This window comes from Salvelinus namaycush, chromosome 6, assembly GCF_016432855.1.
Source record: "Salvelinus namaycush isolate Seneca chromosome 6, SaNama_1.0, whole genome shotgun sequence".
Taxonomy (NCBI): domain Eukaryota; kingdom Metazoa; phylum Chordata; class Actinopteri; order Salmoniformes; family Salmonidae; genus Salvelinus; species Salvelinus namaycush.
Window position 1 is genome coordinate 43180797 of NC_052312.1, and position 27089 is coordinate 43207885.

At 45.4% G+C, this 27089-nt stretch overlaps 1 protein-coding gene across 1 annotated transcript; it reads left to right on the forward strand.

The window, feature by feature from the left end:
- Window positions 1-11541: 11541 nt before the first annotated feature.
- LOC120050063 (F-box DNA helicase 1-like) lies at window positions 11542-23552 on the forward strand. Its single transcript, XM_038996687.1, has 6 exons — window positions 11542-11610; window positions 11850-12044; window positions 12241-12366; window positions 12557-12663; window positions 13992-14126; window positions 22448-23552. Exons 1-6 carry the CDS (start codon window positions 11583-11585, stop codon window positions 22613-22615), a joined length of 759 nt encoding a protein of 252 aa, XP_038852615.1. The 5' UTR covers window positions 11542-11582; the 3' UTR covers window positions 22616-23552.
- The last annotated feature ends 3537 nt before the right edge of the window (window positions 23553-27089 follow it).

Genomic DNA, 27089 nt, shown 5'->3' on the forward strand with positions numbered 1-27089 from the left:
TCACTGGTTGAAGTTTAAGTAACCTTTGATTGTAATGGAGTTGACTGGTGACTATGACATGAATATACACTTAGTTTATTAGGTACACCCATCTAGTACCTGGTCGGGCCCCCCTTTGTCTCCAGAACAGCCTAAATTATTTGGGGCGTGGAAACATTGCTCACTTGGTATCAAAGGACCTAACGTGTGCAAGGAAAACATTCCCCACACCATTATACCACCGCCACCAGCCTGTACTGTTGATACCAGGCACTATGGGGCCATGGACACATGCTGCTTACGCCAAATCCTGACTCAGCCATAAGCATGACACAACAGGAACCTGGATTCGTCAGACCATGTGATGTTTCCCCACTCAATTGTCCACTGTTGGTGATTGCGTGCCTACTAAAGCAGCTTCTTGTTTCTGAGATACTTGTATACGCTCAGTCTCTTAGGTCACTCGTTTTGCATATTCTAACATTCAATCGTAACTGAGTGCCGCAATGACTGTCTAACTGTTTTATGTAGCAAGCCAAGGCCACTCATCTCACTGTCTGTAGGAGTGAACCATTTTTGTGAACGAGGTGGTGTACCTAATAAACTGACCAATGAGTATATGATTCACAACATTTGGACAGGAGCTATAATCCAAATTTAAACTATGTGTGTCCATATTGCTTGAATTCAGGCTTGGCTGCACTGCTTTCAATGGGGAAAGATTGCTTCTGTGATTTTTGTTCATAATGTCACTTTCCCGGGTGGAGTTTTGGCTTGCCTGGTAACATCACCAGGCCGTATACATTAATATAATAACAAATAGAGTTCCAAACCTCTCGGCTAATAACAGCTACTTTTCAGATTACATATCCCTCCCATTAGACCACTCTGTGGTTAATGCACCGCTTTGGTGCCCTTCCCTCCCTACTCAGACAGCAACATTCTTGCTTGAAAAATAGTTTTTTTGCTAAAAATCTATTTTTCTTTGTGACATTTACATTTAAGTCATTTAGCAGACGCTCTTATCCAGAGCGACTTACAAATTGGTGCATTCACCTTATGATATCCAGTGGAACAACCACTTTACAATAGTGCATCTAAATCTTTTAAGGGGGGGGGGGGGGGGGGGGTTAGAAGGGTTACTTTATCCTATCCTAGGTATTCCTTAAAGAGGTGGGGTTTCAGGTGTCTCCGGAAGGTGGTGATTGACTCCGCTGACCTGGCGTCGTGAGGGAGTTTGTTCCACCATTGGGGTGCCAGAGCAGCGAACAGTTTTGACTGGGCTGAGCGGGAACTGTACTTCCTCAGAGGTAGGGAGGCGAGCAGGCCAGAGGTGGATGAACGCAGTGCCCTTGTTTGGGTGTAGGGCCTGATCAGAGCCTGAAGGTACGGAGGTGCCGTTCCCCTCACAGCTCCGTAGGCAAGCACCATGGTCTTGTAGCGGATGTGACCATTTTAATGTAAAACTATGACAGTAAAGGACTTAATTGTTACCCAGAAAGGATATATAAGAACGGCTGCACTGGGCCTTTTGAAGGTTGACTATGCTCTCACAACTTCACACACAGCATCTTCGCATGGGTTCAATTTTTGCTCTTAGAGCGGGTAGGTATGGGACCAAAACAAAGGAGTTTAGCCTCACGCTTCATCGCTCTTAGTTGTCACTGAAAGTGACCCACTATGTTGTTTACTTTGTCCACCTACTTCATATTTCTAGGTCTAAAGTAGATTTTCTGAATTGTGTAAACATGCCGGTAAAATATCCATGGTGTTCCATGACTACTATGCTCTTATTTGGTTCTGATTAGATCAGTTTGTTGTAAAGGGAAGATTGCAGAATTAGGTTGCTATTCAACATTCTGATTTGTTTCATCCTTCAAACAAAGTCCCAATACGACATCACTTTACATTTCTATTTTGGGAGAATTTTATATTTTACTTGACCGAAGTGACCTAAAGGGGAGCACTACACGAGGAGTGAAGCCACTGTTCACATAAGACGGTGAAGACCGACATCATATCGATGAGTGGTCACTCAGCTAAAAAAAAAAAAAATGTGTCACTTATACAGGGGTGGCAGGTAGCCTAGTGTTTAGAGTGTTGGGCAAGTGACCGAAAAGTTGTTGGCTCGAATCCCCGAGCTGACAAGGTAAAAATCTGTCGTTCTGCCTCTGAACAAGGCACTGTTCCCCGGTAGGCCGTCATTGTAAATAAGAATTTGTTCTTAACTTGCCTATTTAAATAAAAAATAAATACAGCTTTTAGCATAGCTCCTTTTACACCCCTGATTTACCCCTACTAGCAGCCTTGAAACACATAACTTATAAGCAGTTCAGCACATCAGTATTTCTCCTACTGTTAAACAAAATCAAGATAAACCTTCACCATCACAGTAGATATTGAACGTTTTTAACCAAACCGGTTAAAACTCTTGTTGGCAGATGGTATTATAGCTATCCACATGCTAACCTGAGTGCTACCACTAGCAGCAGTCAATCTAGGTATAATGGCTAACACAATCATTAGCTACCATGATATCCTGCAGGTTATATCGGGAAATAAAGGTCGGGCAGTTCAGCAAAATTAGTCATACCTTGAAATAAACAATTACATTAATCAGATTGGTATTTGACGAAAAATGTTTCTGTAAAACGTGCAGTATTCTGTTGGAGTTGTTGTAGCTTGCTTGCTAGATAACGTTAGCGAGCTTATTCCACCCCCAAACACCATGCTATATACGTGTAAGTGGGCCAGTTTGTTTTGCATGGCCCGGTGCACTTAGCTGGCTAGCATTGTTTTTATCACTCTTCCACTGTTGGTAGCAATCGTTTAGGGGAAATTGAGCCCCGCATATGACTGAAACGCCAGGTGTTCCCCTTGCCCAGTCTACCCGCCGTATCCTCACGAAACGGCTTCTTCCCATCTTCTCGCATTTCGACAACGTGCATGCCGGTAAACAGAAGTTGTAGTTCACTGCCGCCACCACCAGGCTGTTCCGTTCGTGACATCAAAGATGCAATATATTGTTGGTATGAGTTTTTGATCAATGTAATTCAAATGGAGAAAATAGTGTGTGTGTGTGTATATATATATTGTAATGACCGGACTAGATCATAAAGGAACAATTGTCCAGACAGAGGATTGAGTTTACGAATTGACGGTTTATTAACCCAACTTTACACAGACTACTGTTTGGCTGTAGCCCACGCCAAATAAATGAAAGATACCCCACAAAGCAACCGTGACCTTCTCTTGTGAAGCCCAGACGTAAGACAGGAAGAACAATGGCTAAACCCGGTCTTAACTTCCAATGCTCCATCCCCCTGCCCAACCCCCCTCCACACCACTCCGCCAACCACCAGGATGGCGGTCATCAGAATCAAATCAAATTTATTTATATAGCCCTTCTTACATCAGCTGATATCTCAAAGTGCTGTACAGAAACCCAGCCTAAAACCCCAAACAGCAAGCAATGCAGGTGTAGAAGCACGGTGGCTAGGAAAAACTCCCTAGAAAGGCCAAAACCTAGGAAGAAACCTAGAGAGGAACCAGGCTATGGGGGTGGCCAGTCCTCTTCTGGCTGTGCCGGGTGGAGATTATAACAGAACATGGCCAAGATGTTCAAATGTTCATAAATGACCAGCATGGTCAAATAATAATAATCACAGTAGTTGTCGAGGGTGCAGCAAGTCAGCACCTCAGGAGTAAATGTCAGTTGGCTTTTCATAGCCGATCATTAAGAGTATCTCTACCGCTCCTGCTGTCTCTAGAGAGTTGAAAGCAGCAGGTCTGGGACAGGTAGCACGTCCGGAAAACAGGTCAGGGTTCCATAGCCGCAGGCAGAACAGTTGAAACTGGAGCAGCAGCACGGCCAGGTGGACTGGGGACAGCAAGGAGTCATCATGCTAGGTAGTCCTGAGGCATGGTCCTAGAGCTAAGGTCATCCGAGAGAAAGAAAGAGAGAATTGGAGAGAGCATACTTAAATTCACACAGGACACCGGATAAGACAGGAGAAGTACTCCAGATAACAAACTGACCCTAGCCCCCCGACACAAACTACTGCAGCATCTCACACAAATCATCAAGGAACCCACCAGGTACAACCCTAAATCCGTAAACATGGGCACCCTAATAGACATTATCCTGACCAACTTGCCCTCCAAATACACCTCTGCTGTCTTCAATCAGGATCTCAGCGATCACTGCCTTATTGCCTGTATCCGCTACGGGTCCGCGGTCAAACGACCACCCCTCATCACTGTCAAACACTTCTGCGAGCAGGCCTTTCTAATCGACCTGGCCCGGGTATCCTGGAAGGATATTGACCTCATCCCGTCAGTTGAGGATGCCTGGTCATTCTTTAAAAGTAACTTCCTCACCATCTTAGACAAGCATGCTCCATTCAAAAAATGCAGAACTAAGAACAGATATAGCCCTTGGTTCACTCCAGACCTGACTGCCCTCGACCAGCACAAAAACATCCTGTGGCGAACTGCAATAGCATCGAATAGTCCCCGCGATATGCAACTTTTCAGGGAAGTCAGGAACCAATACACGCAGTCAGTCAGGAAAGCAAAGGCCAGCTTTTTCAAGCAGAAATTTGCATCCTGTAGCTCTAATTCCAAAAAGTTCTGGGACACTGTAAAGTCCATGGAGAACAAGAGCACCTCCTCCCAGCTGCCCACTGCACTGAGGCTAGGTAACACGGTCACCACCGATAAATTCGTGATAATCGAAAACTTCAACAAGCATTTCTCAACGGCTGGCCATGCCTTCCTCCTGGCTACTCCAACCTTGGCCAACAGCTCCGTCCCCCCCGCTGCTACTCGCCCAAGCCTCCCCAGCTTCTCCTTTACCCAAATCCAGATAGCAGATGTTCTGAAAGAGCTGCAAAACCTGGACCCATACAAATCAGCTGGGCTTGATAATCTGGACCCTATATTTCTGAAACTGTCCGCCGCCATTGTCGCAGCCCCTATTACCAGCCTGTTCAACCTCTCCTTCGTATCATCTGAGATCCCCAAGGCTTGGAAAGCTGCCGCGGTCATCCCCCTCTTCAAAGGGGGAGACACCCTGGACCCAAACTGTTACAGACCTATATCCATCCTGCCCTGCCTATCTAAGGTCTTCGAAAGCCAAGTCAACAAACAGATCACTGACCATCTCGAATCCCACCGTACCTTCTCCGCTGTGCAATCCGGTTTCCGAGCCGGTCACGGGTGCACCTCAGCCACGCTCAAGGTACTAAACGATATCATAACCGCCATCGATAAAAGACAGTACTGTGCAGCCGTCTTCATCGACCTGGCCAAGGCTTTCGACTCTGTCAATCACCATATTCTTATCGGCAGACTCAGTAGCCTCGGTTTTTCTAATGATTGCCTTGCCTGGTTCACCAACTACTTTGCAGACAGAGTTCAGTGTGTCAAATCGGAGGGCATGTTGTCCGGTCCTCTGGCAGTCTCTATGGGGGTACCACAGGGTTCAATTGTCGGGCCGACTCTTTTCTCTGTATATATCAATGATGTTGCTCTTGCTGCGGGCGATTCCCTGATCCACCTCTACGCAGACGACACCATTCTGTATACTTCTGGCCCTTCCTTGGACACTGTGCTATCTAACCTCCAAACGAGCTTCAATGCCATACAACACTCCTTCCGTGGCCTCCAACTGCTCTTAAACGCTAGGAAAACCAAATGCATGCTTTTCAACCATTCGCTGCCTGCACCCGCACGCCCGACTAGCATTACCACCCTGGATGGTTCCGACCTAGAATATGTGGACATCTATAAGTACCTAGGTGTCTGGCTAGACTGCAAACTCTCCTTCCAGACTCATATCAAACATCTCCAATCCAAAATCAAATCTAGAGTCGGCTTTCTATTTCGCAACAAAGCCTCCTTCACTCACGCCGCAAAACTTACCCTAGTAAAACTGACTATCCTACCAATCCTCGACTTCGGCGATGTCATCTACAAAATAGCTTCCAATACTCTACTCAGCAAACTGGATGCAGTTTATCACAGTGCCATCCGTTTTGTTACTAAAGCACTTTATACCACCCACCACTGCGACCTGTATGCTCTAGTCGGCTGGCCCTCGCTACATGTTCGTCGTCAGACCCACTGGCTCCAGGTCATCTACAAGGCTATGCTAGGTAAAGCGCCGCCTTATCTCAGTTCACTGGTCACGATGGCAACACCCACCCGTAGCACGCGCTCCAGCAGGTGTATCTCACTGATCATCCCTAAAGCCAAAACCTCATTTGGCCGCCTTTCCTTCCAGTTCTCTGCTGCCTGCGACTGGAACGAATTGCAAAAATCTCTGAAGTTGGAGACTTTTATCTCCCTCAACAACTTTAAACATCTGCTATCTGAGCAGCTAACCGATCGCTGCAGCTGTACATAGTCCATCGGTATATAGCCCACCCAATTTACCTACCTCATCCCCATACTGTTTTTATTTATTTACTTTTCTGCTCTTTTGCACACCAGTATCTCTACTTGCACATGATCATCTGATGATTTATCACTCCAGTGTTAATCTGCTAAATTGTAATTATTCGCTCCTATGGCCTATTTATTGCCTACCTCCTCATGCCTTTTGCACACAATGTATATAGATTCTTTTTTTTCTTCTTTTTTTTCTTTTCTACTATGTTATTGACTTGTTTATTGTTTACTCCATGTGTAACTCTGTGTTGTTGTCTGTTCACACTGCTATGCTTTATCTTGGCCAGGTCGCAGTTGCAAATTAGAACTTGTTCTCAACTAGCCTACCTGGTTAAATAAAGGTGAAATAAAATAAATAAATAAAAATAAATACTGGAGGCTGAGACAGGAGGGGTCAGGGGACACTGTGGCCCCATCCGATGATACCCCCGGACAGGGCCAAACAGGAAGGATATAACCCCACCCACTTTGCCAAAGCACAGCCCCCACACCACTAGAGGGATATCTTCAACCACCAACTTACCATCCTGAGACAAGGCCGAGTATAGCCCACAAAGATCTCCGCCACGGCACAACCCAAGGGGGGGCGCCAACCCAGACAGGAAGATCACGTCAGTGACTCAACCCACTCAAGTGACGCACCCCTCCTAGGGACGGCATGAAAGAGCACCAGTAAGCCAGTGACTCAGCCCCTGTAATAGGGTTAGAGGCAGAGAATCCCAGTGGAGAGAGGGGAACCGGCCAGGCAGAGACAGCAAGGGCGATTCATTGCTCCAGAGCCTTTCAGTTCACCTTCACACTCCTGGGCCAGACTACACTCAATCATATGACCCACTGAAGAGATGAGTCTTCAGTAAAGACTGAAAAGTTGAGACCGAGTCGGGGGCCTCCCGGGTGGCGCAGTGGTCTAGGGCACTGCATCGCAGCGCTAGCTGTGCCACCAGAGACTCTGGGTTCGCGCCCAGGCTCTGTCGCAGCCGGCCGCGACCGGGAGGTCCGTGGGGCGACGCACAATTGGCCTAGCGTCGTCCGGGTTAGGGAGGGTTTGGCCGGTAGGGATATCCTTGTCTCATCGCTCACCAGTGACTCCTGTGGCGGGCTGGGCGCAGTGCGCGCTAACCAAGGTCGCCAGGTGCACGGTGTTTTCTCCGACACATTGGTGCGGCTGGCTTCCGGGTTGGATGCGCGCTGTGTTAAGAAGCAGTGCAGCTTGGTTGGGTTGTGTTTCGGAGGACGCATGGCTTTCGACCTTCGTCTCTCCCGAGCCCGTACGGGAGTCGTAGCGATGAGACAAGATAGTAATTACTAACAATTGGATACCACGAAATTGGGGAGAAAAAGGGGGTAAAATTTAAACACAAAAGAAAAGTTGAGACCGAGTCTGCGTCTCTCACATGGGTAGGCAGACCATTCCATAAAAATTGAGCTCTATAGGAGAAAGCCCTGCCTCCAGGTGTTTGCTTAGAAATTCTAGGGACAATTAGGAGGTCTTGTGACCGTAGCGTACGGCAGGTATGTACGGCAGGACCAAATCGGAAAGATAGGTAGGAGCAAGCCCATGTAATGCTTTGTAGGTTAGCAGTAAAACCTTGAAATCAGCCCTTGCCTTAACAGGAAGCCAGTGTAGGGAGGCTAGCACTGGAGTAATATGATCCATTTTTTTGGTTCTAGTCAGGATTCTAGCAGCCGTATTTAGCACTAACTTTAGTTTATTTAGTGCTTTATCCGGGTAGCCGGAAAGTAGAGCATTGCAGTAGTCTAACCTAGAAGTAACAAAAGCATGGATTAATTTTTCTGCATCATTTTTGGACAGAAAGTTTCTGATTTTTGCAATGTTACGTAGATGGAAAAAAGCTGTCCTTGTAACAGTCTTGCTATGTTCGTCAAAAGAGAGATCAGAACATTCCAGGCATTCCCATGATTGGCAGATAGCAGGTTGATTGGCATGTCGGACCCCGCGAACACTGGGTACTGGTAAGTACAACACAACCTACTAATAGCCTAACACATAACACACATCTCCTCCCTCCTACAATGAGTCAGGGGTTAATAACACTGATACCTAAGCCTAAAAAATAAGTGCTGCTCATCGATAACTGGCGTCCAATGTGTCTTCTTAATAATGACTATAAGATATTAGCCTTACTACTTGCAAAAATAATTAAAGAAGTCCTGGATGCAATCATTGATGAAACACAGTCTGGCTTCATGAGGAACAGACATATTTCTAACTATGTCAGACTAGTATTAGACATACTTGACTACTCAGACCTAATAGCTTCATATTATTTTTAGATTTTTATAAAGCATTTGACACAGTAGAGCATCAGTTCCTCTTCCACTCCCTTGAGAGACTTGGCTTTGGGGATTTTTTCTGTAAGGCTATTAAGACTTTGTGCAAATGTTAACAGCTCTATCAAATTGAAATATGGCACTCACCTAGATTTGAGTTAAAGAGAGGAATTAGGCAAGGTTGTCCTATCTCTCCGTACCTGTTTTTATTAATCACCCAACTTCTTGCAAATTCTTTAAATAATAGTCCTGTACAAGCTATTTCCATAGCCGGTAAAGAAATGATTATAAGCCAGCTGGCTGACGATACTACACTTTTTCTGAAAGATGCTAACCAAATTCCCATATCGATCAATGTGATACAATCCTTTTCCAAAGCGTCTGGTCTATATCTTAACATTAATAAATGTGAACTCATGGCTGTCAAAGATTGTGTGACACCTTCATATTATGGTATTCCAGTAAAAGAAGAACTTACATATTTAGGCATAACCATTACAAAGGATCAGAAGTCTAGAGGCTTACAAAATTTTAACCCTCTTATTAAAAAACCCCAGAAGAAGCTAAATCAATGGCTACAGAGGGACTTATCTTTAAAAGGTAGAGTCCTAATAACCAAGGCTGAAGGTATCTCTAGACTATCATATGGCGCTCTATCTTTATATCTTGACAGTAAAATAAGCAAGGAGATAGACCAGATGCTTTTCAACTTTCTGTGGAGAAACCGTACCCATTAGGAAAACTGTTGTAATGAACACATGAGAATGGTGGGCTTTTAAGATCAATTGGATAAAACAATTCCCAAGAAGACCCACTTCTATGTGGAATTTTATTCCTCATGTCTTCTCTACTTTTGGTGGCCTTAACTTCATGTTGGTTTGCAATTATAATATTGACAAAGTTCCAGTGAAACCTGCTGATGAAAAGCAGAAAGTTTTCTTGTCATGGTCCTTAATTTATAAGCATCATTTTTCTCCACACAGATATTATATATGGAATAATTGGGATATATTGTATAAAAATACTTCTTTGTTTTTAGAATATTGGTTCTGAAATAATATCCTATTGGTGAGCCAACTAGTAAATGGAGAGTGTATTTTACTTAGTTATAAGGAATTCTTATCACTTTACAAGGTCCCTGTAACACCTAAAGATTTTGCTATTGTTTTAGATACCATTCCCTCAGGTGTTGCTTTATTATTCAGGAACGTGTCAAGACCTGACCCTCAGAACCTACCTTCCGTTGACCCTGTTGACTCATCAGTAGGAAATATTTGTTTCTCTTTTGGTCCTTTCAACAACAGAGCGATACGAACCTTGTTTCAGCAGGATGTTGTATCTATACCTTATGTCATGCCTTATTGGTGTCACGAATCCCGTCGAAGATGGTGCCTCTTCCTGTTCGGGCGGCGCTCGGCGGTCGTCGTCACCGGCCTACTAGCTGCCATCGATTCCCTTCTTTTTGTTTCTGTTAGTTTGGGCTGATTGGGTACACCTGTTTTGAGTTTAGTTTTGTGGGTAGGCTATTTAAGGGCAGTAGGCCTGCGGGCTTGTTTTTCTGTTCGTTGGTGTTGGAATTTAGGTGGATGCTATTTTTCCGGACAGTTTAGTCCTGTGTGTTTGGACTGGTATTTTTCATGCGCCTGTGTGTTGGGCATGACCGTTTTCACTGTCGTCAGGAATAAAGATCCACGTTCTGAACTAACCTGCTCTCTGCGCTTGACTCCTCCACCCAGTAATCCTAGAGGTTGTGACAATTGGAATGGATTTATTAATAATATCTGTTGGAAAAAAGTTTGGATGTTGCCACACACATACCTACTTCTAACAAAATTAAGGAAGTTTCCTTTAAAATTAGTAATAAAGATTATCCTGCCAATCACTATATGAAGAGGTTTAAGGAAAACATCAACTCAAATTGCACCTTTTGTAATGACCACCCAGAAACAGTGTTGCATCTTACTTTGGCATTGTATTCATGTAAGAAAACTGTGGCAAGACATCATTAGATTTATAATTGAACACTTTTATTAAGGTTTAACACTATTGTGGAGAGATGTACTGCTTGGATTCTTTACCTACGATAGGAATAATCTGAAACATTTTTATGTAATTCATTATTCATTTGGCCAAATTTCATATTCGAATGTAAATTTCCAAACAAAAAATCTAATTTTCTTACCCTACAAAAAGAAATTGAACTGTATTTTAAGACAATGAAATACTCTACTAACAAAAAAGCTGTTAGAATTATAAGTGTATGTATGACCCTTAAGGTCCTTGTGTAATGTGATATTGTACTCCCTAGCTCAATTGTCCAGAAAGTACATGTTCCCTCATGTACTTTCTGTATTGATTTGTTGTTAATAATTTTTTTTTTTTTTTAACACACAGCTGCCTGTGCGGTTCGCTACAATATATATATATATATATATTTTAAAAATGTAATACGTTTTGGGTGGAATATCATCATTCTACTTTGTTAGATCTGTGGAAATATATAGTGCAACCTGCTCTTTAATGTGCGTGCGTGTCTGTCTGTCCATCCACAGGCTGTGTGCAGGGTAAGGCTGTGGACTCACTGTGTCCCCTGACTACAGGGTCGAGTCTTGGTCGGGGCAAGTTAGCAGTGCTGTCTCCCTCTAACGTCTCCGTGTTCGACCAAGCAGTCAGACTCACCGACGCCAACCCCCGCTGTAGGCTGCACATTGTAGGGGTGAGTCTCCATACACCCCCTCACCCCCCAAACACACACACACACACGTGTTTGGGTCTTGTGTAAGACATGTGTTTTCCATTTTCCACTCCAGTGGGTGGAGAATTTTGGGCTGAAAAGAATCATAGACATTTGGGTTCTGATGCAGCCAGAAAACAACCGCTCTCGAGGTGAGTGGTACACACACTGCCCCTTGCCTCAGTTCTGCAATTCTAATACAAGTGAATTAGTATGTTGTACCTATGTGACATCTGTTTTTGGTTAGACAGTATCCTGCCTTGGCTCTCTCAATGCTCATTGTTTTATTGGTTGGGTCTTTTGTGTCAATAGGTTTAGCTCTACTCTGCAGTGTAACTAGCTCTCTCCCTTTTTAAAAGTGCTCCCTTCTCCTTCTCTCCCTGTTCTCTAGGCATCAAGGACAGCTTCATCCGTAGGTTCACCCAGCAGAGTCTGGGGGGCTACTTTGGGCTGAAGAGTTACGCTAAAAAAACAGAGGACCGTGAGTTGGAGGGCAAACTCTCCATGGTGGAGAAATACAACAGCCGCATCCCTGAGCTGGTGGAACGCCTCTACGGCTGCACAGAGAGAGAGGCCCAACACGCAGGTACACACACAGTTACATACTGTACACACACTGTACAGAGACACATGCACACAGGTACATACTGCACACACATAGACACACACACACTCACCACTGTACAGACACACAGAGTTGTGAATTGCTGTATTTGTATTTGAGAGTCTGATCTTTCTCATTTGTATCAACCCTCCCCTGCTGTCTGTCTCTTATCTCTTAGATTTTATCCTGGGGACAGTCCATAAGTCAAAGGGTCTGGAGTTTGACACGGTGGTTATCACTGATGACTTTGATAAGGTGCCCTGTGCCGCCCACAACTTACCCAGACTTTCCAGCTGCTCAGGAGGTGTGTGTGTGTGCAATCATTAGGCAATCAAACCTATCCAAATACCAACTCTTATCTAAGGCCAAGGACTGTTTGCATTGGTCCACGGCCTACGCAAAATCAACATTGGTTAATTTAATGTATACAGTCCAGATTATAGTACCAATGTTTGTTAGTGGCTGACTCCACTGTTTTCTCCCTCGTCCTCTAGGTGACATCCCAGACGATGAGTGGAACCTGCTGTATGTGGCGGTGACTCGGGCCAAGAGCTCTCTGGTCATCACCAAGAACATCACCAACATCCTCACGCTGGCTGGGGTGAGAGCACTGATCACTGGAGGCTGGTGAGTGGAGGATGGCTCATAATAATGGCTGGAAAGGAGTGAATGGAATGGTATTAAACATATGGTAACCATGTTTGATTCCATTCAGGCCATTGTTATGAGTCGTCCTCCCCTCAGCAACCTCCTCTGGCACTGACCCCCTCCACTACACTCATCCCTCTTCACTTCTCTCTCTCTATTCGTCTACTCCACCCTCTACCCCTCCATCACTCTCTAACACACTCCTTCGCTCTACTTAACTTTCTCCTGTTCCCAGTCTTTCTATCTGTGTGTTATTTCTCAAACACCGTCTCAGAGAAATGTACAAGCTGTTCATTGAAGCAGGATGTTGTGGTAATGTAATTCTGAGAGCCTCATTCCTCTTTGGGTGACATTTATGTGACGCTCTGAAGATTTTCACCCTCCAGACATTATTTCCAAAAGGACTTAATGATGAAATCCCTATGTATGTTATGCTGTGAATTGGAACATGAAATATGTGTCTCTTGTAGATTATTCTGACGTTTTTCATATGATGTACCCAATGACTAATGAAAGCTTGCTATGTCCTCATTGAGATTATACAGAAGTGTTCAATATGTCTTATTTATACACTTGTGTAATATTTATGAAATGCATATTGTTATATTTGGTAGCACTTATTTGTTTTTTCCTTTGCCTCCAACCCCCTTCGATATGTAGAACGGATGTGGGTGGGGCCAGGTCTACATAAGGGTGCAACTTTCAAAAAATCCCAAAAGCTCTGACGAAGGCCGTGTGGCAGATACGTAAAGCTTATTAAATATCGGTGATACTATCAAGAGCAGTGTGCGGTTTCCTTTTTCCTTCATGTGTGTTATTTCTCAAACACCGTCTCAGAGAAATGTACAAGCTGTTCATTGAAGCAGGATGTTGTGGTAATGTAATTCTGAGAGCCTCATTCCTCTTTGGGTGACATTTATGTGACGCAAATGAGCACGTCACTGTGCAAGTAAATGTGTTCCAATTGAATTTGTGTTCTGTGAAAGCCTCCTCCCATAGCCTGGTGGTCTAGTCTGTGTTGTTAGCCAACCCTCTGTGTGTATGGCTTGACAGTGATTGGAGAGTAGGAAGCACTACAGTATGGGACCAAGGCTCAAAAAGCTTCTCAGAGCAGGAGTGCTGATCTTGGGCCAGATCCACCTGTCCATATAATTATTTTCCTTGTGATCTAAAAGGCAAAACTGATCCTAGATCAGCACTCCTGCTCTGAGACTCTTTGTGAATACGGGACCAGGCTAACTCCTCCCATGGTTAACACTTTAACTTCCTGTTGTTCCCCAGGAGTACTTCCTGAGGACAGAGTTGACCAGCGCCCTGCTGACCGAGGGCCAGCCACCCTGCTGCTCCGTGCGGGAGTGTCATAACCACATCATGCCCGACTGGCCCCTCGCCATGTGCAAGCTGCCACTCCAATACGTAAGGCCCCGCTTCCTCCTCCCTACCACCATACCACATTCTGATTTGCAATGTCTCTCAACCAGACCTGATCATTTCAGACAGGTGTGGGTGCAGGAGGTCTAGAAAAATTGCCCACATTCCACTAACAGCTAACCAGTTAGACCTGTTAGCCAACTGTCAGTCGGTCAGAGGGCCCCTACGGGGAAATCATGTTATCACTATTACATTTAGTGTGCCTGAGCTGTGCTGAGGCAGTGAATGTTAAGTCATGAAAGGGATTTGGTACATACAGCAGTTGTAGTTGAGATGGTGAACTCCTGTCTATTACAGCACAGGGCAGGCAAACGACAGGTCAAGGCAGGCAGGGGTCGAGTAGTGGGGTAAAGGTACAAGACTTCATAGTCGTGTCAGGCACAGGTCGGTAATCCAGAGTTGGGGTAAAGTTACAGTATGGCAGGCAGAATTGTCAGGCAGGCGGGCTCAGATGGGTCAGGCAAGGGTCAAAACCAGGAGGGCGAGAAAAAGAGACTGGTGAAAAGCAGGAGATGAGACAAACGCTGGTGGACTTGACAAACAAGACGAACAGAGAACACAGGTATAAATACACAGGGGATAATGGAAAAGATGGAAACAGGAGACAAAGGGCTGTGAGACATGGGTTTAACTCTGGACACATGAAAGGTGGGATGTATATGAAGGGTACGGGGCAACAGAAGACAAACAGCAGAGGGGATAATCATTTTGGAGATGGGAAATGGCCCTATAAACCGGGGGGAGAGTTTGTGGGATTCTGCCCGGAGGCGCACATCCCAGGTGGATAGCCATACCTTCTGCCTGAGACGATTACCGGGGAGCCGTGGTCCAATGGTGATCTGCTTGACGTCGATACCTGGAGGTGGTCTTGAGGGCCGACCGGGCTCTCTTCCAGGTACGACGACAGTGGCGGACTAACATCTGGGCAGAAAAGCGGGGGCTGCTTGGGGAAAAGCGAGGGCTGATTCCAGGGAAAGGTGTTGCAGGCGTATCCGACCCACCCCAGCTGCTGGCTCCAGGAGGTGGCGTTGGCGGAGACCAGGCAGCGTATAGTAGTCTTCAGATCCTGGTTGGCTCGCTCCGTCTGGCTGTTGGACTTGTGGTGGAATCCGGAGGACAGGCTGGCCAATGACCCAATGAGGGTGCAGAATGATCCATGGACACCATGTCGACCGGTGTCCATGGATCCGGAAGACGTGCTGCACCATGAGCTGTGCCGTTTCCTTGGCAGAGGGTAGTTTAGGGAGAGGAATGAAGTGGGCGGCTTTGGAAAACCGATCCAACACAGTCAGGATGGCAGTGATGCCATCAGATGGGGGATGACCCGTGACAAAGTCCAGGGAGATGTGGGACCAGGGACGTGAAGGACAGGCAGAGGTTGGAGGAGACCAGCCGGAGCTTGTCCGAGTCTTGTTTTGTGCAAATGCGGAGACGTCAGGGACCATGGTGGGCCACCAAAAGCCAGGGTCCGGCAGGAGCCCGGGTGGCAGGCAAGAACATCTGGTTATCTGGGGCCAATCCACCACCGTTCACCTTCCCGGGATCCATCTGGACACTCCCAGCAGAGATGATGTGCCCCAGAAAGGGGATGGTGGAGCGATGGAACCCTCACTTCTCTGCCTTAACAAACAGCTGGTTCTCCAGGAGGCGTTGAAGAACCTGTCAGACGTAGAGCACATGTTTTTGGGGGGAGCGTGAGAAGACGATGTCATCAATGTAGACGAAGACGAACCGGTTCAACATATCGCGGAGAACATCATTTACCTGAGCCTGGAACACAGCAGGGGTGTTGGTGAGGCCAAATGGCATGACCAAATACTCATCGTGGCCGCTGGCCGTGTTGCTGGTGGTCTTCCACTCATCCCCCTCCGCACGAGGTGATAGACGTTCCATAGATCCAGCTTGGAAAACATGGTGGCACCCTGGAGCGGCTCGAAGGCTGAGGAGATGAGTGGTACCGGGTAGCGGTTCTTCACCGTTATGTCATTGAGTCCCCGGTAGTCGATGCACGGGTGCAGGGTCTTTTCCTTCTTCTCCACAAAGAAGAACCCTGTGTCGGCGGGAGAGGACGAATGACGCAATAAATCCTGCAGCTAGGGAGTCCCCAATGTAGGTGTCCATAGCTTTGGTCTCCGGTCATGACAGTGAGTACAGTCGTCTCTGGGGCGGAGTAGTGCTAAGGAGGTCAATCCCGCAGTCATATGGTCGGTGCAGTGGAAGCGAAGTGGCCCGGGCCTTGTTGAACACCTCCTGAAGGTCCTGGTACTCCGCGGGAATGGCGGAGAGGTCCGGGGCACCGTCAGAGCCCCCAGGAAAACATCCCGGGGTAGGTTGCGCTGACTTCAGACACTGGGCGTGGCAAAAACGGCTCCAGCCCATGATGGCACCAGTCGACCAGTTCATGAGGGGATTGTGTCGCTGGAGCCAGGAGAATCCCAATACCACGGGAATCTGAGGAGACTTGATGAGCAGGAATTGAATAGTCTCGCTGTGATTCCCTGACACCCGTAGGTTGATGGTAGTGGTAATATGAGTGACCCAGCCTATAGCGCGCCCGACCAGCGCTCTAACATCCATGGGAATGTTGAGGGGATGTTCAGCTCTGAAGCTAGGGTAGCGTCCAAAAAACTTTCATCGGCACCAGAGTCAATGAGGTCCTGGAGAGATTTAGACTGGTTTCCCCACAGCAGAATGGCATTAACAAGGTGGCGAGCAAGGGAAGCAGGAAAGTTCTCTATATGTCCCACCAGAGTACTCGCTCCTACCAGTGTGCCTGGTCTTTTTAAAGGACAAGAGAACACAAAATGACCAAGTGTCCTGCAATATAGACAATTCTTCGTGTTGATCCTGTATTGCCGTTCCGCAGGCGATACCCCAGCTCTACCTAGTTGCATAGGATCGGGAAGCGGTCCCTCAGCCGTCTTCGGCGACTTTCGGGGAAGGTCGGTAAGCCTCGGGTTCTTTCGGCAACGGAATCGTCGGGGACTTCCGGGATGACTCGGAGGCAAATTGAAATCCCTGGACGTGCGAGCGAAGTTGAATTACCTCTCCCTCCGTCGTTCCCGTAGTCGCCAATCGATTCATTTGGTCAAAGAGATGAGGGAATCGAGATCCATAGGTAACTTCTGAGCTGCATGTTCGTCCTTGACCTCCTCCGAGACGACGTGCAGGAACATATCAAACAGTGCTTCCTAGTTCCAAGCACTCTCCGCTGCCAACGTTCAGAAATCCACCGCATAGTCTGCCACACTGCGGGAGTCCTGTGCAGCTTCTCTCCCGGAGAATGGGGCTTCAAAAACCTTCTTCACCTCCCCCATGAACCCCTCCAGACTAACGCATATGGCCGGCTGTTACAGCAGTAGCCCAGGTAAGACCCCTCCCGGACATCCGCGTGATAGGCTATCTTGGAGCGATCCGAGGGGAAGGAGGAGGGCTGAAGCTCGAAAATGAGGGCACACTGAGCTAGAAACGTCTGACAGGTGCTCGGCTCTCCATTGAAGCGTTCCGAGGGAGGTAAGCGGGGCTCCAGAGAAGGTGGAGTGACCGATGAGACGGCGCTGCTAGCAGCTGGGTTACTGAGGGTCTGTGGGGTTACCACCGTGGTAGGTTGCCTCCCAAACAATCTGCGGAATTGCTCCAGCAAAATGTCCAATGCCCGGTCATGGCATTCAGGCAACGTTTGAACCCCCTCCATAAGGCCTTGAAGCAGTTCCTCGTGCCTTCCGCTGGTGGCTCCTTGGGAGGAGATGGTGTCGCGCAGCTGGCCCAGGTCTGCTGCTTCAGTCAGTGCCCGTTTGCACTATCAGGTTTGAAGGTAAGACCCAGATGCAGACTGTGTCGAAGTAACAATTTTAATTACAGCAACAGGGCAGGCAAACAACATGTCAAGGCAGGCAGGGGTTTAATTAGCAGAGTAGTGGGGCAAAGGTACAGGACGGCAGGCTCAGGATCAGGCAAAGTGGTCAGGCAGGCGGGCTCAGAGACAGGACAGGCAAGGGTCAAAACCAGGAGGGTGAGAAAAAGAGAGACTGGGAAAAGCAGGAGCTGAGACAAAAAATGCTGGTAGACTTAACAAGACGAACTGGCAACAGACAGAACACAGGTGTAAATACACAGGGGAAGATGGGCGACACCTGAAGAGGGGGGTTGGAGACAATCACAAAGACAGGTGAAACCGTGCACACCTTTGACTTCCTTTGTGACCTTATCGAAAGCAACAATCCTATTGTCCTCTGACCAGACAATGCAAATCTTCCCAAGATTTCGGGTGCTTACTCGGTGCCAGTGCTTTTGACAATTGGCTGCAACACGATGTCAATTAACAGGATAATGGCGGGTGCCGCTTCTCATACAAATGCTGTTATTTTATCTAAAACATCAGGTGTACGCCGACCGCAGCTAAGTAACTCATGCAAAGAGTTATAGCGCAATTATATGTTTTATCTCCAGTACTTTGCCATGATTGTCAGTTATGTAGCTGCTCTACTGATAATCTCAGTGCGTCCTTGCTGGGATGACACAATCAGTCTACTACCGGAGAATATCAACACCAAACACATTGGTTCCACGGGAGTGGACAGTACACAGCATACCATAATGTTCTGAATAATGGCCAAGTCTACCTCGCTCCCTATTCCACTGAACCGCTTAGGCGTAACAAACACAAGTCCAACATTTATCGGAAACTTTTAAACTACCTGTTCACTACCCTCCTACTCTCCGGGGATGTGCAACTCAATCCTGGGCTTAACATCACCGAGCCAGCGATACTCACCGGAGTGGAAAGCAGTGGATGGCCTCGTCCACTGATCGTCGCCGCTGTGGAAGTGGGTGAGTGCTATGGTCCCATGGTTTCTCTCGACTCACCCGGCTCCAGGATAGATTTTGACTCTTCAAACATACCCAAGTCGCTATATGCGATCCCTGATTATGCTTCTGGTACGCAAGCTGTTTTAATTAGTTCCCCGCATCCAGTGCAGGCGAGAGGGATTGTTAATTGCGCTACCGAACTGCCCCTAATCAAAACGAAACAAAACGGCATAAACCCAGCCGCCAGAAAACACCGAAAATTAAACTTTTTTTTCAATGTGTCAATCACTCTCGAGTCATCTGGGACCCACGAGCTAAGCCCAAGGGACTACTAGGGGGGCACTTGAACATTTGTAGTGTCATTCCAAAAAGTGATCAAATTCAACATTTACTCAGACTCCAACCTTGACTTCCTCTGCCTCTCAGAGATATGGCTCCTTAAAAACTCTCCATATGCTGCTTTGATTGTGCCTGGCTACAATGTTTTCAGGAGAGACAGGATTGAAGGAGGAGGAGGGGGTGTGATGATTTACATTAAAGAACATATCCGATGTAAACAAATTGAGTGGTCATGTGATAATGAACTAGAATGTATTGGCCTGAACGTTACACTGTCTCCCCAAATGTCTTTTACCCTTGGTATGTATAGGCCAACATTGGTATGTATAGGCCACCTTCCACCAAAAGTGTGTTTTTTGATCAGTTTAATAACATGCTTAGGGAATGTGACTTTGGGAAAGAGGTCATCTTAATGGGAGATTTTAATATTAATATGATGACAAGTCTTGTAGGAAAACCCTCAAACGGATCACTAATACCTTTTACCTTACACAGCTAGTTAAAGGGCCAACCAGGGTGACTTGTTGCTCTAAAACACAGATTGATTTGGTGTTCAGTAATAAACCAGAGAGAGTGACTAAATCATTCAATATGGTTACTGGGCTATCTGATCATAATCTGACACGTATAGCCAGAAAGCTGTCTAAGAGCAGGTTTAACCTCTCTACTGTTAGAAAGCCGGATCAACTAAGAATACCTAAGAGTGAATTAAACTATTTTGAAAACGCAATTAAGGGAATTAACTGGAATGATCTCTTGTCCTATACATACGTGGAAGCTGATAGTCAGGTTTTTCTATCCACAATCCAGACTACAATAAATGGTTTCCTAAAGAAAATAAAATCCAAACCTGGCCAAAAGAGCACTCTTCCTTGGCTAAATGGAGAAATCTGGAAATTGATGAAAGAACGAGATTCCGCTCTAAAAATAGCCCTAACATCCAAATTAGAGCATGACAGACGTAGGTTTACCATGTTGAGAAATAAGGTGATGAAAGAAATCAGACAGGCCAAGGCAAACTTTTTTTATTAACATAATTGGTGAAGCAAAGGGAAATTCTAAATTGATCTGGGAGAATCTAAAAAAGTTAACAGGGAAAGACCATAGTAACACTGCAAAAAAGACTAGAAATCTTGGTGAATAACAATCTAACACAGGATGCAGTCGAAATGGCAATAGCCTTCAATTCCTACTTTATTGGTATACTGGTTTCTTGGGCTCAGTGCTAGTGAATGACGCTCAACCTGTCTTCATCATAAGGGAGGTTTCTGAGTCAAAGGTGAACAAGGTGATTCGCTCACTAAAGAACTCTAAAGCCAAAGATGTGTTTGGGCTGGACTCTACCTTTTCTTAAAAACTACAAAGAGTCACTCATTGGCCCCATTACTAAGGTCACCAACACATCTATTGGTCTCGGGGTGTTTCCAAGGGTATGGAAATCGGCCATAATAACGGACATCTTTAAATCAGGCGACCCTGCTGACGTGAGTAACTACAGGCCCATTAGTATACTACCTGTGGTGTCAAAGGTTGTTGAAAAGTGTGTAGCAGAACAACTGATTGCCCACCTCAACAACAGCCCCTTCACATTACACTCCACAGAAACGGCCAACTGCTTTCTTCTGGAAAATGTGAAGTCCAAGATGGACAAAGGGGGAGTTGTTGGGGCTGTGTTTCTGGACCTAAGGAAGACTTTTGATACTGTTAACCATGAGATTCTCATCACAAAATTGTCCAAGTTCAACTTTTCCCCCGATGCCTTGAGATGGATGAAATCATACCTTGAAGGCAAAACTCAGTGTGTCAGAGTGAGCAATGAGCTGTCGCCCACTCTTAGCTATGATGTGGGCGTGCCCCAAGGGTCAATACTGGGGCCCCTCCTGTTCAGCCTGTACATTAATGATCTGCCTTCTGTCTGTACTGGGTCTGAAGTTCAAGTGTATGCAGATGATACAGTGATATATGTGCATGCAAAGAGCAAACAACAAGCTGCACAAGAACTCACTACTGTAATGGTCCAGGTTACAAAGTGTCTCAGTGACTCGTGTTTGCATCTCAATGTGAAAAAAACTGTTTGCATGTTCTTCACAAAGAGGGCAACAGATGCTACTGAGCCAGATGTCTGTGTATCAGGGTAGAAGCTCCAGGTGGTATCTGATTTTAAGTACCTTGGCATCATAATTGATTCCAACCTCTCTTTTAAAAAGCAGGTGAAAAAGGTAATTCAGATAACCAAATTCAACCTAGCTAATTTCCGATTTATACGAAATTGTTTGACTACAGAGGTAGCAAAACTGTACTTCAAATCTACGATACTCCCCCACTTAACACACTGCTTGACTAGTTGGGCCCAAGCTTGCTGTACAACGTTAAAACCTATTCAGTTGGTCTACAAACAGGCTCTCAAAGTGCTTGATAGGAAGCCCAATAGCCATCATCACTGTTACATCCTCAGAAAGCATGAGCTCCTGAGTTGGGAAAATCTTGTGCAATACACTGACGCATGTCTTGTATTCAAGATCCTAAATGGCCTGGCTCCCCCTCCACTCAGTATTTTTGTTAAACAGAAAACCCAAACATATGGCGGCAGATCCACAAGGTCTGCCATGAGAGGTGACTGTATAGTTCCCTTATGGAAAAGCACCTTTAGTAAATCCGCTTTCTCTGTGAGAGCTTCCCATGTCTGGAATACACTGCCATCAGACACACATAACTGCACCACATATCACACTTTCACAAAATGCATTTAGACATGGCTAAAGGTCAATCAGATTTGTGAACATAATCCCTAGCTGTGTGTTGCCGCTTTCCATGTTGTCGTCTGTAGCTTGTGAGGTGTGGAAACACTTTGTTGCTTTTATGAATTTTGTCTTGCTGCTTTTTGTTCTATGTTGCTCTGTCTGTATGCTACGTCTTGCTTGTCCTATGTTGCTCTGCGTGTGCTCACTGCTCAATGATTGTCTATATTGTAATTGTTTTTAATAACCTGCCCAGGGACTGCGGTTGAAAAATAGCCAGCTGGCTAAAACTGGCACTTTTACTGAAACGTTGATTAATGTGCACTGTCCCTGTAAAAATAAACTCAACTCAAGAAACTCAACTCAAACAGATCAGGGTGTGACATTGTGTGTGACTGACTGACTCTCTGTGTGTTGTAGATGGATAGTGCAGACGATGGAGGTCCTATGTGTGGGGCGTGTGTGTTGCAGCGTATCGGCCCCACGGCCAGTCTCCTAGCCTCCCCAGAACTGCTCAAGGTCCTGCCAGTGACGGAGGAGCGCCTGAACCTGCCCATCAACTACGCTTTGCTGATGGCTCTCTTCTGAGGGGACACGCTCACGTACTCACACACTTAACATGCTGCTTGAGCTGTTCTGAAAACACACCCACACAACATGAGACATGAACCTCTCCACTGATGTTGTCTTGGGGAAAAAATCAGTCTGCGAAATAGGCATTTGAACTAGCCAATTATGGACCAGAAGGTAACAGTGTGGAACAGAGTTACTCAGCCAATCTCCTAGAGACACTGACAATGTGGTACCCTTGATGATGATTGGCCTAGAGCTGCCCCCCATGATCTCTGTTAGTCTAAAGGTGTGTTCCTTGCTAATTTGGATAAATGTTTGGGGCACAATGCCATTGTGAAATCTATATGTCTTGTTTTTTAGTGGTTATATTTTGCTGCGAAGAAAATGCACAAGTTCAGTCCTGTCTTTAAGTACGTCTCATTTTCTACTTTACTTTTTAAAATCTGTTTTTATTTGTGATGTCTTTTAAAATTATAACAAAAGAAACATTTGTCTTCAGTTTGAGTACTTTGAGGTTAACAACATAAGCATTATCATAAGTCATGTCCATTGTTTCCATAAAGACACAGTTGCCAATACTCTAATGGAAATGGTAAAGACAAGTATTTGTGGTTAATTTGGAATGCAATATAAAGTGCAAACTACCATATAAGGAATAGGTGCCTTTTGGAATGAGACCTGTGTCTGTGTTTGAGAGGATCAATACCGCTATGTTTCATGTCTACATTGTTTTCCTGTGTTTGTAATCAGATTGTACAACAGCTGATATTTTACAGTTAACACTGTAAAAGTGGCAATCAGTGTTATTTCCTGGCCCACTATGTTAACGTGGGTCGTACTGGGGTACGGATTAAAAAATTCCTCAATCTGCCATTGACGCCCATTCAAATTATTCCTAAAGTTGCCTAGTCCAATCTTGTTCATTCTCTAAAATAAATGCCATGTTTTCTCATTAGCTGGGAATGTTGTTTGAAATGTTCAATGCAACATACTTTGGTGATATTGTTATCAACCTACTGCATACCCCTTTAAAATATAAAAGTGTTCTATTAGCATGCAAAAACTCATTAAAACAGACTGGTAGAAGAGCTAGCATTCACTGGTTGAAGTTTAAGTAACCTTTGATTGTAATGGAGTTGACTGGTGACTATGACATGAATATACACTTAGTTTATTAGGTACACCCATCTAGTACCTGGTCGGGCCCCCCTTTGTCTCCAGAACAGCCTAAATTATTTGGGGCGTGGAAACATTGCTCACTTGGTATCAAAGGACCTAACGTGTGCAAGGAAAACATTCCCCACACCATTATACCACCGCCACCAGCCTGTACTGTTGATACCAGGCACTATGGGGCCATGGACACATGCTGCTTACGCCAAATCCTGACTCAGCCATAAGCATGACACAACAGGAACCTGGATTCGTCAGACCATGTGATGTTTCCCCACTCAATTGTCCACTGTTGGTGATTGCGTGCCTACTAAAGCAGCTTCTTGTTTCTGAGATACTTGTATACGCTCAGTCTCTTAGGTCACTCGTTTTGCATATTCTAACATTCAATCGTAACTGAGTGCCGCAATGACTGTCTAACTGTTTTATGTAGCAAGCCAAGGCCACTCATCTCACTGTCTGTAGGAGTGAACCATTTTTGTGAACGAGGTGGTGTACCTAATAAACTGACCAATGAGTATATGATTCACAACATTTGGACAGGAGCTATAATCCAAATTTAAACTATGTGTGTCCATATTGCTTGAATTCAGGCTTGGCTGCACTGCTTTCAATGGGGAAAGATTGCTTCTGTGATTTTTGTTCATAATGTCACTTTCCCGGGTGGAGTTTTGGCTTGCCTGGTAACATCACCAGGCCGTATACATTAATATAATAACAAATAGAGTTCCAAACCTCTCGGCTAATAACAGCTACTTTTCAGATTACATATCCCTCCCATTAGACCACTCTGTGGTTAATGCACCGCTTTGGTGCCCTTCCCTCCCTACTCAGACAGCAACATTCTTGCTTGAAAAATAGTTTTTTTGCTAAAAATCTATTTTTCTTTGTGACATTTACATTTAAGTCATTTAGCAGACGCTCTTATCCAGAGCGACTTACAAATTGGTGCATTCACCTTATGATATCCAGTGGAACAACCACTTTACAATAGTGCATCTAAATCTTTTAAGGGGGGGGGGGGGGGGGGGGTTAGAAGGGTTACTTTATCCTATCCTAGGTATTCCTTAAAGAGGTGGGGTTTCAGGTGTCTCCGGAAGGTGGTGATTGACTCCGCTGACCTGGCGTCGTGAGGGAGTTTGTTCCACCATTGGGGTGCCAGAGCAGCGAACAGTTTTGACTGGGCTGAGCGGGAACTGTACTTCCTCAGAGGTAGGGAGGCGAGCAGGCCAGAGGTGGATGAACGCAGTGCCCTTGTTTGGGTGTAGGGCCTGATCAGAGCCTGAAGGTACGGAGGTGCCGTTCCCCTCACAGCTCCGTAGGCAAGCACCATGGTCTTGTAGCGGATGTGACCATTTTAATGTAAAACTATGACAGTAAAGGACTTAATTGTTACCCAGAAAGGATATATAAGAACGGCTGCACTGGGCCTTTTGAAGGTTGACTATGCTCTCACAACTTCACACACAGCATCTTCGCATGGGTTCAATTTTTGCTCTTAGAGCGGGTAGGTATGGGACCAAAACAAAGGAGTTTAGCCTCACGCTTCATCGCTCTTAGTTGTCACTGAAAGTGACCCACTATGTTGTTTACTTTGTCCACCTACTTCATATTTCTAGGTCTGAAGTAGATTTTCTGAATTGTGTAAACATGCCGGTAAAATATCCATGGTGTTCCATGACTACTATGCTCTTATTTGGTTCTGATTAGATCAGTTTGTTGTAAAGGGAAGATTGCAGAATTAGGTTGCTATTCAACATTCTGATTTGTTTCATCCTTCAAACAAAGTCCCAATACGACATCACTTTACATTTCTATTTTGGGAGAATTTTATATTTTACTTGACCGAAGTGACCTAAAGGGGAGCACTACACGAGGAGTGAAGCCACTGTTCACATAAGACGGTGAAGACCGACATCATATCGATGAGTGGTCACTCAGCTAAAAAAAAAATAATGTGTCACTTATACAGGGGTGGCAGGTAGCCTAGTGTTTAGAGTGTTGGGCAAGTGACCGAAAAGTTGTTGGCTCGAATCCCCGAGCTGACAAGGTAAAAATCTGTCGTTCTGCCTCTGAACAAGGCACTGTTCCCCGGTAGGCCGTCATTGTAAATAAGAATTTGTTCTTAACTTGCCTATTTAAATAAAAAATAAATACAGCTTTTAGCATAGCTCCTTTTACACCCCTGATTTACCCCTACTAGCAGCCTTGAAACACATAACTTATAAGCAGTTCAGCACATCAGTATTTCTCCTACTGTTAAACAAAATCAAGATAAACCTTCACCATCACAGTAGATATTGAACGTCTTTAACCAAACCGGTTAAAACTCTTGTTGGCAGATGGTATTATAGCTATCCACATGCTAACCTGAGTGCTACCACTAGCAGCAGTCAATCTAGGTATAATGGCTAACACAATCATTAGCTACCATGATATCCTGCAGGTTATATCGGGAAATAAAGGTCGGGCAGTTCAGCAAAATTAGTCATACCTTGAAATAAACAATTACATGAATCAGATTGGTATTTGACGAAAAATGTTTCTGTAAAACGTGCAGTATTCTGTTGGAGTTGTTGTAGCTTGCTTGCTAGATAACGTTAGCGAGCTTATTCCACCCCCAAACACGATGCTATATACGTGTAAGTGGGCCAGTTTGTTTTGCATGGCCCGGTGCACTTAGCTGGCTAGCATTGTTTTTATCACTCTTCCACTGTTGGTAGCAATCGTTTAGGGGAAATTGAGCCCCGCATATGACTGAAACGCCAGGTGTTCCCCTTGCCCAGTCTACCCGCCGTATCCTCACGAAACGGCTTCTTCCCATCTTCTCGCATTTCGACAACGTGCATGCCGGTAAACAGAAGTTGTAGTTCACTGCCGCCACCACCAGGCTGTTCCGTTCGTGACATCAAAGATGCAATATATTGTTGGTATGAGTTTTTGATCAATGTAATTCAAATGGAGAAAATAGTGTGTGTGTGTGTATATATATATTGTAATGACCGGACTAGATCATAAAGGAACAATTGTCCAGACAGAGGATTGAGTTTACGAATTGACGGTTTATTAACCCAACTTTACACAGACTACTGTTTGGCTGTAGCCCACGCCAAATAAATGAAAGATACCCCACAAAGCAACCGTGACCTTCTCTTGTGAAGCCCAGACGTAAGACAGGAAGAACAATGGCTAAACCCGGTCTTAACTTCCAATGCTCCATCCCCCTGCCCAACCCCCCTCCACACCACTCCGCCAACCACCAGGATGGCGGTCATCAGAATCAAATCAAATTTATTTATATAGCCCTTCTTACATC